General features: G+C 38.8%; 1 protein-coding gene across 1 annotated transcript; it reads right to left on the reverse strand.

The window, feature by feature from the left end:
* Positions 1-1,280: 1,280 nt before the first annotated feature.
* LOC114149900 (T-box-containing protein TBX6L-like) lies at positions 1,281-5,074 on the reverse strand. Its single transcript, XM_028026008.1, has 8 exons — positions 4,913-5,074; positions 4,688-4,790; positions 3,934-4,098; positions 3,690-3,836; positions 2,951-3,027; positions 2,740-2,813; positions 2,333-2,546; positions 1,281-2,177 (listed from the first exon to the last, which is right to left on the reverse strand). Exons 1-8 carry the CDS (start codon positions 5,038-5,040, stop codon positions 1,976-1,978), a joined length of 1,110 nt encoding a protein of 369 aa, XP_027881809.1. The 5' UTR covers positions 5,041-5,074; the 3' UTR covers positions 1,281-1,975.
* Between the last annotated feature and the right edge of the window lie 8,849 nt (positions 5,075-13,923).

A 13,923-nucleotide genomic window follows, 5' to 3' on the forward strand; every position in this document is an offset into this window, starting at 1 on the left:
ACTCATCAAGTGACTAAAACCAAATGTCCTCCATAGCTGATCCTTCTCTGAAAGCACTTTGTACAACGACGTTAAAAGTAATGGCTTTCAACGAAAAACATGTCAGTAATGTGCTTTAGAATATATTCTATAGCAACCCAGCTCCCTGAGGCTCTGCATGTGTCCCAGATAGAGCTTCTCTTCTCCATCTTCTGAAACATTTACAGTGGCAGACGTTCCGGCCGTCTGCTGGGGGTAGCATGCCAGAGCGCGAGGGTGACTCCACATTGAGCTGTCTGCCATCTCTTTCTCAGGTCAGATGCTTTGCTTTGGGAGAATCTAATTGCTTTTATGCATCCTCAAGCCTCAGTAGTGTTATGTTTAATCTTACTTTTACACAGAAGATTTCAGTATAGGTCTTTTTTGAGATATCTAAAATGTGATTAGTGCTATTAGTCAGAAATGCTATTAGTCAGAAACTGACTAATAGCTACTCAGTTTCTGCTTGCTACAAGAACATTTTTTGGAATTTATGAAGCTTTTTTTTTTGTATTTCAGTAAGTCAACTCAAACTTAAATCATCCTGCTCAACATACCAGGAGGTGGGGAGATGGTCTCTGACTTTGGAACCCAAAGAGATGGAGATGGGTTGGTGGTGGAGGAGCTGAAGAGAACAAAGCAGAAGCTGACAGGCAGGCGAATAAAATGCAGAGTACAGCTGGACGTTTTGCAGCTTAAATAATCCTTAGGGTATGTTTGATTTATCCTCAAAAGTTTGATAAAAGTCACATGTAAGGCAGCAGCACGGCTTGAGATGACTGCATGATTTGCAAATGTCACCTTGTTTGTGAAAACATGCACAAAATCGCATTCACTGACTCATCAGTTTGCATCAAATCAATACTTTTTTGTTAGTTGCTCAAATTAACTGTTAAGTAGTTGAGTTACTTCTCAACTATGTACCGGTAACTGAGTAGTTACATAGGTGTTGGATGTCAAATATAGATTTTTGAACCAATAGGTCACACAGCTTAGCTTAGCTTATAATATGGTTCTGTTGCAGGTGTCGGCAGAAATGAAAACGGGAACTTGATATGACTTGCAAAGAAAGCCATGAATAAAACATAATACCAAACATTATTAATCATAACTGAATGAAAGGGAAATTTAACTAGTGAGGTACATGTATGGTTAAAGAAATAAAACCTTAGCATCTGATTGTTGCAGAGGGTCTATCATAGCACCTTCATGCCTACTAAAATGTTAACAAACACTAACTATTTTGAGTCAATGCTTAATAGACATTTGATGGTTTTATTGTTTTGAAGCAGTTGTACAGTCACCCATCATGCAGGAGGGATACAAATCAGCACATTTCTTTTGCTTACCTAGCTTTCGACTTTAGACCAGAGTGGCAGCACAGCAGGCTGAATAAATTCTGAATCCCATTGGTCAAGAAACAGATTTAACCCAAAGCACATTCCATTAAACACCCCTCATGTTGATAATCCAAAATAAAAGGAATAATGTAAAGCCAAACAGTGCCTTGCATTTAAAGCAGGTTTTTTCACATTTTGTCTCATTACAACCTCAAACTTTAGTAAAATATATGCGGTAGATTAACCACTTGAAGTGACCAGAGATGTATTAAAAATTTCCAAATTATTTTGCAAATAAAAATCTGAACCTGAAACATTTGTGTTCAGTTTCAGTGATGCCAATTACTTTCAAAAGTCACCTACTAAATAAAAATGTCATCAATGTGTGACTCAAGCTGAGCAGGAATGCAGCCTCACAAACTGTTAAAAAGCCAACACTTTTTGCAAGCAGTATTTTGCAATATGGAAGAAAAGTGAGAGAATGTCGTCAGCATTCCTAACTGCAAAAGACAAAAACAAGGCCAATTCTTTTCAAAGTTTGTCAAATTTATTCAATTGTATCCAAATGTAGTTAAAGGCCCTCTTCTGGCAAGGCCATAACTGAACGGTGTCCAAGTTCACCAGCAGGAATAGGAGAACAGCGGGTACTGGCTCCAGTCTGCTGGGTTGCTGTGGGGGCCCTGTTGGTTGCTGTAGCGGTATTCCTGTTGCTGGGTGCCACTCTCCGACGTGGAGAGCAGGTGAGGTGGAGCGTGGAGCAGTGTCTCTATTGGATCTCGGTTCCTGGGAGGTAACGGGAATCTGGGGTACTCCACTGATCTGAAGGGAAGAAACAGATCCAGTGACGTGTTATACAGAACATACTAGCATTTAGTTAATTATTTCTGAGTATTGGTGTTGCCGTTGTGTGAATCTTGTTATCATATTCTATCACGATCGGATGCTTATTTGTCACCTATGTCAGATTTTCAAACCTGTAAGGTTGGTAGGCGGTGGATGCAGGAACCAGCTGTTCTTCACAGCCGTAGTTGTACTCCTGCTGCTCCAGGCGCTCAGTGTGGATACTCTCTGATGAGTCCTGCTCTGGAGCCCAGGGGGAAAGGTGACCCGCCTTCAGTGACTGCTGTGTAGAGGCTGGCTTCTTTCTGACCTCTGTTGACTGAGAGGTAGAGGGCATCCTCTGCAGGCCTGACGAGGAAATACAACATCTATTTGTGAGATATATTCATCCATGCTACCTTGTGGTCATTTCATAGCCTCAGTTTTGAACGCAGGGCACCAGCAGTGCAGGGAACCTATTATAATCACAGTACATGACTAATTTGATGCATTAGCCACAGTTTGCAATCAGTTTATTTGGGTGAAATGAAAAAGAAAATACCTGCTGCACTGTGAGAAGGACCTTTCCTGTCTTCTGTGTACTTTTTTGCAGGAGAACCTTTATTTGAACGGCATCTGAAAAACAAACAAACAAAAAGCAATAGTGTCATAATTGCCGTAATTTTAACAGAAACTCTTAAGGACACATACAGGCAGAGGAAAATACCTGAAGAGGCATCTGCTAATGTCCGATAAAATGCCAAAACATGTACCTTTTACTGTGAGAATGAGTGCCTCCTTCCCTAAATCCTTTTGCAAATGGATTGTGGTCAATCTTCAGCCTGGTAATCTAAACAAAGACAGGAGAAAATAAATCAGTTTGCATTTGTAGGAAACAGCCATACAATTGTGAAGCAAATCAAAAAATCTCCTACTAAACGGCCATTATTCAGTCTGGTTTGTGCACATCTATCAGTATGTGGTTTGGCTCAGAATGGCTCCAAACTGCAACAAACAACCAGACCTATAAAGAGAACTTTCTCTCCATCCATGACTTTTACAGGTCAAAACAGGGCAGCTAACATCTCTGTAGATCCCACACATCCTGGACACAAACTGTTTAGATGTTTATTTGGAGGTAAGCATGGAAAATTGTTATTCGCAAAAAATAAGTCGCCACAGAGACAACTTCTTTCTCCAGGCTGTTCCTCTCATGAAAACTAACCAACATTTTCACATTGATTCCATGAATATTTGCACTAATTTAATCCTGTTTTCCTCTTTTGTAAAAACTCTGCATATATAAGAAAAAAATATGTCAGAAATATTTTATTTATACGGTGGACATATTTAAAATGTCGGGAAGCACCGTGTAACCAAAGTCAAATTCCTTGTTTGTGTGCACCAACTTGGCCATATTCAGATTCTGATACTTTCAGAGAAAAGGTTCAGATGGTCTACATACTTGTTTTTTGCACTGTACATGGGAAAGACGTGACGTTTTATTGCTACCTTTGGATTTTGGTAAGCGGTAACAGCAGTGAAAACCGTCTCTGGGAACGAGAAGGTCTGAAACGATCCCCAACACACAGTGTGTGGACTGTCCGCCTGTATCACATGAAACCGTGGGTAGTAACGATGCATGGAGTGAAGGATAATCTAAAAGGCAAAACAAGGAAAGTGAGAATAAGTCACCCAGCATAAGGAGAGTTTAATGTTATATTTTAAGATTTAAGGTGTGAAACAGTGTTTTTACATGGCCATGCTGATCCAAGGTGTTGTTGGTGAGCTTCATCTTGAGGAAGGACAACGACTGCTTCATCCAGTGACTTCCTACAGCGGGGGAGTCCGGGTGAATGTATGTCCGACATGGGGGCTGGGGCTCAGACTTCCCTGCGACCTCCCACTGCTCCTTCTTCCACTACAGAGAGACAGATGGGGGGAGGGAGAGGTCCAACATTACCACATGAGAGACCTCAGGATATCAGTAATTAGTCAAGATGCTCCAAGTAGCAAAAAAAAAAAAAAAAAATCCATTTTAATTTCTCTTAATGTTGGCATATTTCCAGGACTGTGACAATACTTTTATTTTTCTAAAGGAAAGTAATCACTCAGTTTTACATCTTGATCTTCACAGATCCCCCCCAAGGCTCTCCTGGAGAGGTTTGATTTGCACTACACTGTCTTCAAGTGCATGTTGACAGCAACCGCTTCCACCAAATGGGCCGCAAAAAACGATAGGGACTGCTGAATGTATGGGATGGCAGACTGCTCCTTGTTCATCGACTGTGAATGAGGCCGGGATGCTAATTGATTGGGCTTCCAGCTGGGAATGCACAAACAGGAAGCAATGAAAGGCTTTGATATGCAGCAGTGAACGGTCGCAGGCAGACAGGGCAGAACTGTGTCTGACTGCCAACTGCTGTCTCTTATATTCTGCAGTCTGGTGGGTTAAATTCACAGAGGGGAAAAAAAAGAACATACTTGGGATGTGTTGAATGTGATCATACCTTGTATTTGACATTGTCTGCAGGGACGATATCCACCATGACGACATAATTTGCTAAAGGCTGAAGCCCAGATAGGCTTATGCTGCACTGTGGAAACATTCTCCTAAGATAAACAGTGTTAGAAGTTGCTTTAGCTGTTTGTTTTTTTTTGTTTATTTTGCAAATGTTTTCCTCTTTAAAACAGAGCTCTGCATAAATTAAGAGTTCATTGGAAAAGCTTACTACCTTCCATGTTTGGTTATTATCATCTCTGTTCCAATGGTGTGAAAAGACTTCCATAGCTCTGAGTCCTCAAGGGTTACCCGGATGCAGCCCTGCTGGTAAGAGTTAGTGCCTGATGAAGACAGTGGCATGCCAGGATTCAGTCTTGGATCTGCTGGAGAATTGGTAAGAACTGCAGAAATAAATTGACAAGAAAAGTGAAAATGTTCATGCAAAAGTTTATTAGCTACATTTGTCATCCAAATGTCTTAACTGCAGTGCAGAAAATTTTGTGTAATGTGCAAAATATCTTGCAAAGTCTGTTAAGCTGGCATTTGTCTAGACTGTTTGTGCTTAAATCCTGATAAGTTTCTATAAAATTTTGATCAGCTTAGTAAGACATTAAAATAATTTTGTACACTTAAGCAACTTTTGTGGGATAAAATGTAATAAATAAAGAGTAAATTATACAAATACTTTAAAACCAAATATATAACAACATCAATATTTGTTGAAATACGTAGGGTCAGTGTCAGAGAGCATGCTTAAAATGCATATTCATCCTTTCAAAAATCCATCTTACCAGGGACGTTTGGAATGTTACTGCATCGCGCTGTTATCATCACCAACCAAACCACAGGGGAACCACTGCTTTCAAATATTTGAACAGAGATGGGATACTTCAGGGACTTCTATCCTGGAGAGGTCTGGGAAAGGTTAAACTTGATTGGTCATCACGGTATAGGTGTGGTCTAACCCGCCTGGAGGGAGAACAGAAAATCAGGGAGAGGGACAGAGGAGGCAGTTGGGAAAATTACTTGTTCTGTGCAAATTCAAACACAATGTACAGTACTGATTTTTAATAGAAATACAGCTGGTGCCTCAGAGGTTTGTTAGTGAATATTGGTGAACAAACGTCATCGAGAAGACCAAGAAACACTGTGGACATGTCAAGGATAAAGCCATGGAGAGATTGTAAGCAGAATTAAGTTATATACAAAAACATCCAGTTGACTCTTGGTAACTCTGTAGGGATGAGCAGTAGTGGAAAACAAACATTACTTAAGGCTTTGTTCTTCAAGCAAATCTAATGTATGGAGGAACACATTATCCTGAGCACCCTATTCATCACTGTAAAACAAGGTGGCGGTAGAATCATTCTGGGGGATGTTTTTCCATCAACTTGTCAGCATAAAAATGGAGAAATGGATGAACGGCAATCCTGAAATAAAACCTGTTCAAGATTTGAAAAGTCCTGAGATCAGAGTGGACGATCCCCTCCAGATCTATAAGGAAATCATTTAGATCAGAGGACATTCTGAGGATTCTCTTCAGTAATCTTTCATTTGAAATGGTGCTGTTTTCTGAAAGCATAAATGACAAAAATGGAATAAACAGTTATTTTATAAAATAGTAAGTCAAAGAGGCTGAATGCAAATGTCTGCTGCACTTTGAAAAATTTTATTTGTGGAAAATATCTAAAACTATTTGTGTTGATCCATGACATAAAACCCAATGGCATCTAATGGAGTCTGTTGATTCTAATGTGACAAAAAGTGAAAAAGATCAAGGCATCGGGAAACTGGAATATTGTAATGTATGATTAAATAAAACTGACATTTCTTTCAAAGTGCCTTGAGATAACATGTTGTGAACTGGAGCTTTATGAATAAACTGAACCAAACTGAATACTCTTGTAAGGAGCTTTATTATTTGCAATGCTGAGAATGCAAAGACTTGAAGTGATCTGAATTTTAAACTTTCTGAGGAACAGGAAGGCCTCTTCCCTCCTGCTTTGAATGTGTATTGGGTGCAGGATGTGAAATCACAGAGGTAGCTGAAGTTTTAAGTCTGGCCTTGACAGTGGCTAACTCTGCTTATCCCACCAAATGGCCTCACCACATCCATCCCCCATGTCTGGATCATCCTATCTTTCAAGTATCATGGGGGGAGAGCAGCCTCTCTTCTGCTTAAAAGCCAGTTCACAAGGTTGAGTGAGAAGAGAAAGGGAACAAAGGCAGGATTGTATGAAAGAATGAGTTGATTTTTATGTTAAAATCTTTACAGTCCAATTTAAAATATTTTCTGAAAGACTCACCTTGCTGTGGTGGCGTAGGGGATAGCGCGACCCACGTTTGGAGGCCTTGAGTCATCGTCGCAGGCTCGATTCCCGGACCTGCCGATATTTGCCACATGTCTTCCCCCTTTCCTGTCAGCCTACTTTCATATAAGGGACACTAGAGCTCACAAAAGACCCCCTGGAGGGAAGAAGAAGAAAAAAAACATGAGCTTTTGAAGGATGACTGATCATCCATACAGAAGTGCTGAAACACATGGACTTTGATTACATTTTATTCTCAGTACATTTACTGTAGTATGGTGCTTTAATATTGAACTCCTCTAGAAGAACTTTGATAGGCATTATAATTATGGATGCATTATGTACTAGTTTCGCTGCAACCTGTAACAAAAGATCCTTTGGGTCTACTTACTTTTTCATAAGATTACAGATGTGGATATCTGATTAAAGTAGACCAAGAGTATTCATCTAAGAAAAATTTATCTTTCTCGAGAAAACATCTCTTGCCTTGGTTAAGGTTTTAAAGCATAAAACCTGATGCAATTATGCTGTAGCAATAAATTACGTTGTTGTATGACTGTTGTGAAAAACACATTCTCTACATTTTAGAGTATCTTTTGAATTACTAAGGAGCTGACTTGGTGTCCTAACAAGAACTTTTGGTTTCAAGGAAAGACAAGTTGGAACATTCCTCTCCTGCCTGAATCATCTTTAGGCCTGAAGATGGAATTTGTTCTGTTCCAGCCTGTGGCGGGTGTCACCTCTTCAACTATGCAACCACACCTGCCTCTGCTAATGATGTTCTGTCAGACAGAGTAGAACTGTGAAAAAAAGAAAAGAAAAAATAAGATTGTTTTAAGAGCAATGCATGAAATGTTTTGTCTACATTCTATAAACTGTGTAGCTAAATTGTGAAGATAAAACATCATTTTGTGCGATCCCATGGGTTACGGCTATTCTTTGTAATATTTATTCTGCATGCTCAGCTGCATCCGATGCCGCTGCACTCAAAGTTTCTTATAACACAGGAAATGCTGTGGTAGCATGTTAAGCTGCAGTTGGAAGATGCAGAGCATAGGTAGTGTTTTGGTAGAGCATTTGGTTCACCATCTTTGGATGCAGTTTAAATGAAAAAAATTTGGAAGCTTCTGAAATGCTGAAATGTTCCAGAAAAAAACCCCAACAACATTTAATTTACAGAGAAAGAGCCAGATGTGGGTGAGAAAAAACAAACAAACCAAACTCTGAACCACAATGGAGATTGACAACAGATATTGGTTTGAATAATAGCTCTTAAACAATAATTGATCTTCATAGAATAACGAAAGCTCTGAATGAGTCACCAAACTTCAATGTGAAAGTGACTTTCTCTAAAAAACAGGATGTCCAACATGTTTCAAAAAAGAGTAATAATATGACCAAAAGCTGCAGTTTGGAAGCTAAGAATATGAATCGGCAAAGTCTAAACATAAAAACAGACACAAGCACATTCATTCTAAATTAATATGTTCATTGAACTCCCTAGGTATTACTGTAAGCATAATGTGATACATCAGAGTTGACAAACACATTTCAGAGAACAGAAAAAAGGCTGAGCAACCACAGAGAACGTTCGCCTAAAACTTTATTTGCTGGTAATGCCACCTGCTGGAATACCCTGAACAAAACAGTTTGAACATAGATTTGAAAAAAAAGGAGGATTAAATTGAGGTTTTAATAAAGACATTTTAATGTGTTTTATATTGCCACTTTTCTGACCCCATCTTGAGGGTAGCTCTGCATCCATGGTAATTCTAGCTTGTACATAAATAGCAAGTAGGTAAATGGCTATAGTATGAGCCATTTACCAAATTTTTGTAGAAATGGCTAATGAGACTTACTTTTCTAACTCTCTACCTTGAGGGTATAGCTACGCTGCAGTGCTTAACAAAGTGGGGATTTTGTTATTTTGCACTTCTTTATAACAGAGGTACTATTTTAGTCAGCGTTTCTGCTTTTAAAAATATTCAGTATTGTTTGCTGCACTTTGCTAATGGATGTTAAGTTACGCATCAGCCACCAAAAGAGGAGTGGCTGCAGTCTTAGTCGATCCCCTCTTCACAGCCTAATTAGTTTTATTGACATAAGATACACATATTTAATTATAATATGTATTTAATGAGCATAAGTGACAGCACCTCTACAGTGCATAATCCTGAAAAATTGACATCAGCCAGCAAACCACTGTCTATTATTCCTTGTCAGGGTTGCAGCAGAGAAGATGCCTATCTCTTGAGGTCAATAAGCTACACTGTGGACAAGGACCACTCAGCAGTCCATCCATCACAGGGACACACAGCAATGCATGCAAATATTATTTTGAAGGGTGAATTAGAATCCCTGGTTAACCTAACAGGGATGTTTTGACTGTGGGACATTGGCGTACATAGAGAAAAACCCTTTAACCCAAGCAATTATTCCAACAACAGTGCCAGACAAAAAGTGTTAGGATTTCACTGGACAGGCAAACAAAGCCAGTTGAAGCAGTGCTTTGTGTAGTTACTGACATAAAAAGGTGCTGGGCTAAAGACATGGCTTAAAGAGACCTGTGAATGATGGTGATGGTGTGTCACTGTATTAGAAACGTTGTTGTGTAGTCATCGATGAACACGGACAGAATGGTATGAACAGAATAGTGGAGCCATGCAATACCTTGGTGTTGACATTACAATAAAAAACACAAATACCTTCTACATCTATTTTTGCATCAAATGCCATCATATGTGCAACAAAATGCTGGAGATCAAGTGTTGCAAGAATAAAATTGTGAAATTCTATTGAAATGAAAAGAGCTGTAAACATGTATTCATATTGTAACCAGCAGGGGGGAGCACAACACAGAGAAAACATGGAAAGAAGTATTTATTGAGATTACAATTGTTACTCTATTTTTGTGTAGGAAATGTGTATATCTTAAAAAAATCAATAGTGTTATGAAATCCAAAAATGGTTTTTAGTTGGTCAAATTAATGTCATACAATCAAAACAATCAAATTGCAGAGTTATATTAACATGAACAAAATATTTCTGCTTGTTTGATTTTTGTTTATTTTAACAATAGAATAACTGCTATGGAAAGGCCTCGTATACATCAAGAAAATTCTTCCTATGAGTATTGTATCCCACAATTAACAGTGTTACATCCTTTTACACCAACACTGGTTTCACAGGAAATTGCTCCAGCAGCAAATATTTCAGCCTTTGTTTGCTTCACTTCAGACTGATCGATTGGCTCTACCCGACCTACAGGAGCCCTGCCAGTGATAATAGCAGCCGTGGGCCTTCAGGTGCCGTTTCCGATTAAAGGAAAGGCTCTGTGCACCGCCAGAGGTGCCTCACACATTTAAATAAATTTCCATACCAGTGGTGATCATTATTTAAAGCATACTATCAGAGGCTAATAGGGAGTCAGCTGTTTTATGTTGAATCTTATGAGCAAGGATTTACAGAGTTTTGAGTTTCTTCCACTTAGTATTAATTTATACAAGCGCCCCAAAACCCCATTACCTCGAACAATCTCCTACAACTCAAATGTTGCTCTTTGGCAGCCGTTCAGAGGACAGCGCTGTTTATTCAGCACCTGCGCCAACTTCAGGGGTCCTACTTTGATGTGCGTTTGAGGACAGACGGAGAGCTGAATGGACAACGAGATTGACAGCTGCTCCTCTCCCCAAAGAACACCACCTCCCAGACTTTGTTAGAGGGTTATCCCTTAGAGCCCAAATCTTAACATTGTATCTGTAAGCAGAGAAACAATCAACTGCAGTGAGCATAGCATGAGACTGACACAGGGGGTTTTGTTCAGAGTACATCCTTGGTTAAAGATATGTCTGGACCTCACCATCATTGAGATCATGGCCAATCAGGTATTCAGTCTTAACTCAATATGAAGCAAATATAAAAAATGCATTAGTTCCAAGCTAAAATCTAGTAGTATTTGTTAAATATTCTCAGACATGACCAGATTAGCAACAATTATCAACACAAGCCAATAGCAATGAATTTCCTAGCATTTCTCACTCAAACAAAAACCTCAAATCCACAAACTTCTTATTGTGTCTTTGTTTGTTTTCACTGTCAACAAGTCAGTCAGAGGTGATGGATTTCTTCTTCATTCTGCCCCATGCAGAAAAACTGCAGAATAAAAGTGAACCAAATCAAATGAAGGAGTGAATTTTTTCCTCATTCCCAAACCAAGCAAATAGAGTTCCCTGGACTCTCTGGGTGTGGATGTGGTCTGAGCCTTTTCTCAGCATGGTCTGAGTAAACTCTACTTGGTTTGGAAAGGTTTTCCACTGGCAGTAGCTGTGGTACCAGGCCCTGTTTAAGAGCTTGCGTCACTGGGGTTTCAAGAGTGCCATGTTTGCCTGAAAACTCAACATTTTAACTTTTTGGCTAAAGGAGTTGAGTCACTGATTGCGTCACTATAGCAACTCTGTCTCTCTGCTGTATTTGCCTCCCTGCAGTTTTCTTTTTGGCTCTCTTCTTTGAATTAGACAAAAAGCAGACTGAGCAGACTTTTCAACATAGCTTCCAACTCCCCATTTTTACTCTCTGTTTGTGTTGTGTAAAGCTCATGTCACACTACTTTTCAGAATCTAGGGCCAATGTGACTCCTCCCACTACTGTAATGGGTGGGATTTTTTTTCTTCACATTGTTAAAACCAAAACTAACTGAAGACTTCTATGTTATTATATCTTCCCAACAAAAAACAAGACTTTTTCAGTTCAGACTCAATAGAACTTTTTTTTTTTTTTGACATTTCAAGTTTAATTTCTAAGTGAAGCTTCCAGTTTTCTAATTCTGCCGTGATATACGTAGCTAGCTATGGCCTACTTTACCCATAAAGACAATTTATTTTTCAGTCTGTTAGGGCTATTTAAAAGAAGCAAAAAGAAACCTAGCATTTGGCATTTTACATTTTTTATTTGCTGATTAAACATGACCTCAAAACCTAAGAGTGTACTGAACTGTAATTTAGATTTACCTTTAAGATCCTACCTTACATCAAATATCTTGGCCATTGCAAGCCTCTCTATGTGCAGTTTCTATGGTTTCAATACAAAAACAAGAGACACTGAGGTTGAGGTTATGTAGAAATATATTGAATTTCATGGCACAGTTTATGTGTTAAGCATCTTATCATACATTTAAAATCTATCATCTAAAATTCCTACATTTCTCCATGAATTTAACAAAAAGTGGTTTATGTGAATTTTTTTTAAACCTGTATTGCGTAAACTCTCAATCTAATATTCATAACCAACTAAGCTAGATAACAAGGTAAAAACACCTTGTTTACAACATTGTCATTGTAAACTTCTTGAAAAAAAATTACATTATCAAGTGAAAACAGTTTCTCAATCTGCCTCTAGTATTACATGTGCTAACAGTTAGATAGCTTTTATCTTTCCTCATTTCAAGTCTTCCATTTTTTGGCTTCTCTCATTTCTCTGTTTATTAGTCGTTTTGCTTTCTGGCTTGCAGTTTTCATTTTACTTGCGAGTCTGTGTCTAACTCCTGTATCAACGTATTATGCCGACTTTCAATTTTTCTTCCACTTCCTGCCTAGTTGTTTCTGTTTGCTCTATGCTACCCTCCACCACCCCTGTCCCGTCAGCACTTCCACTGCAAGACTCTGGGCTTGCATGCAATTTTGCCAAGTTCTGAATATTTTAGTTACAAAGTGATTGATTGGTTCTGCCCTGCCCCTCTTAAGCCTCTGACAGTGAAAGTATTAAAGATTGAGTATATATTCCTCCCCCCCCCAAAAAATAAAAATTCTAAATGTAATATGTGGATTCTTAATAATTTTTCTTATTGAGGAAAATTATTAAGGATCTGCTAACACACACACACACACACACCCCAACACCCAAAACACCCTGTGTTTGCCTGTGGGTACAGGTGCTCTCCACCAGTTAATTAACACCAGTGGAGTGTGTCAGGAGAAGGAAAGGAAAACATGCTGCTGTCGGCAGAAGCAGTGAATGAGTGACTTTGTAAACTCTTAAACTTAATTTTACCTCTGAAGGAATAAAGTTGTGAGATTGCATTTTCCAGGCTTGGGTTGAATTTCTACCCGTGGGGCAGGATATACAAACAAACATCCATAATGACGCTAACACTCGTCAACATCTACAATCTGTACTTGTTAATGATGGAATCTTAAAATGGTTGAATCGAAATAACTTGTGGTTCTCACTATAGGTTTTTGATTTGTGCTTTATGCCTGAAGAATTTAGAAACACTTGACGTCTAGCTGAATTTGATTCACAGGTCGGATGTGTCAGAGCATGCAGATGTTTTTGTGTCACTTTCTTCCCCCTCTGATTCCTAGGAAATATTGGCATTCTGTACAATATTCTGTCACCAGATCTCTTTCGGTGTGACTGATATGGTGTCATTTACAGTACATTCTTGTAAAGCACCAGTTATCGCCTTAGAAAAAAGTGAAAATATATTAAAGTGATGGAGAGTAGCTTTTGTCATCTTCATCTGCTTAAAATGTTTGTCATGGGAATAAGTCTAATTAGTTTTGGACTTTTAACGATTCATTTCAACCAGGGTGGATTTATCACATGAAAACATCAGTGAATTTAGTGAAAAGGTTTGAACTTATTTTCACTATATCACAAACGTATGTACAGGATCAAATACAGCAACTTCTAAGTGTTAAACTGTAAGATTTCGGAGATGTATAAAGAGCCTAAAATAACATTTGACATGCAAAAAGCACACTGTTGAGACACGAGTTGCTTGAGTCTACAATGAAACTTCAAAGGTTTATATGGGCATCGTTAGTGTATGTAGAGGTTGGGTTGTGTCTACCCAATAACAATAGCTGACACAGCCAGAGGAGTGTGTGTGTGTGGGCAAATGACTTTAAATGATGAATAAGAATTCACAAATGTG

This window comes from Xiphophorus couchianus, chromosome 8 (assembly GCF_001444195.1).
Source record: "Xiphophorus couchianus chromosome 8, X_couchianus-1.0, whole genome shotgun sequence".
Taxonomy (NCBI): Eukaryota; Metazoa; Chordata; class Actinopteri; order Cyprinodontiformes; family Poeciliidae; genus Xiphophorus; species Xiphophorus couchianus.

Coding starts and splice junctions, on each gene's coding strand:
- LOC114149900 (XM_028026008.1), bottom strand. CDS start 5,040: ATGCCACTGTCTTCATCAGGCACTAACTCTTACCAGCAGGGCTGCATC. Junction 3,837..3,933: donor CCTTGGATCAGCATGGCCAT/GTAAAAACACTG, acceptor TTTGCCTTTTAG/ATTATCCTTCACTCCATGCA. Junction 2,178..2,332: donor ACCGCCTACCAACCTTACAG/GTTTGAAAATCT, acceptor TCTTCCCTTCAG/ATCAGTGGAGTACCCCAGAT.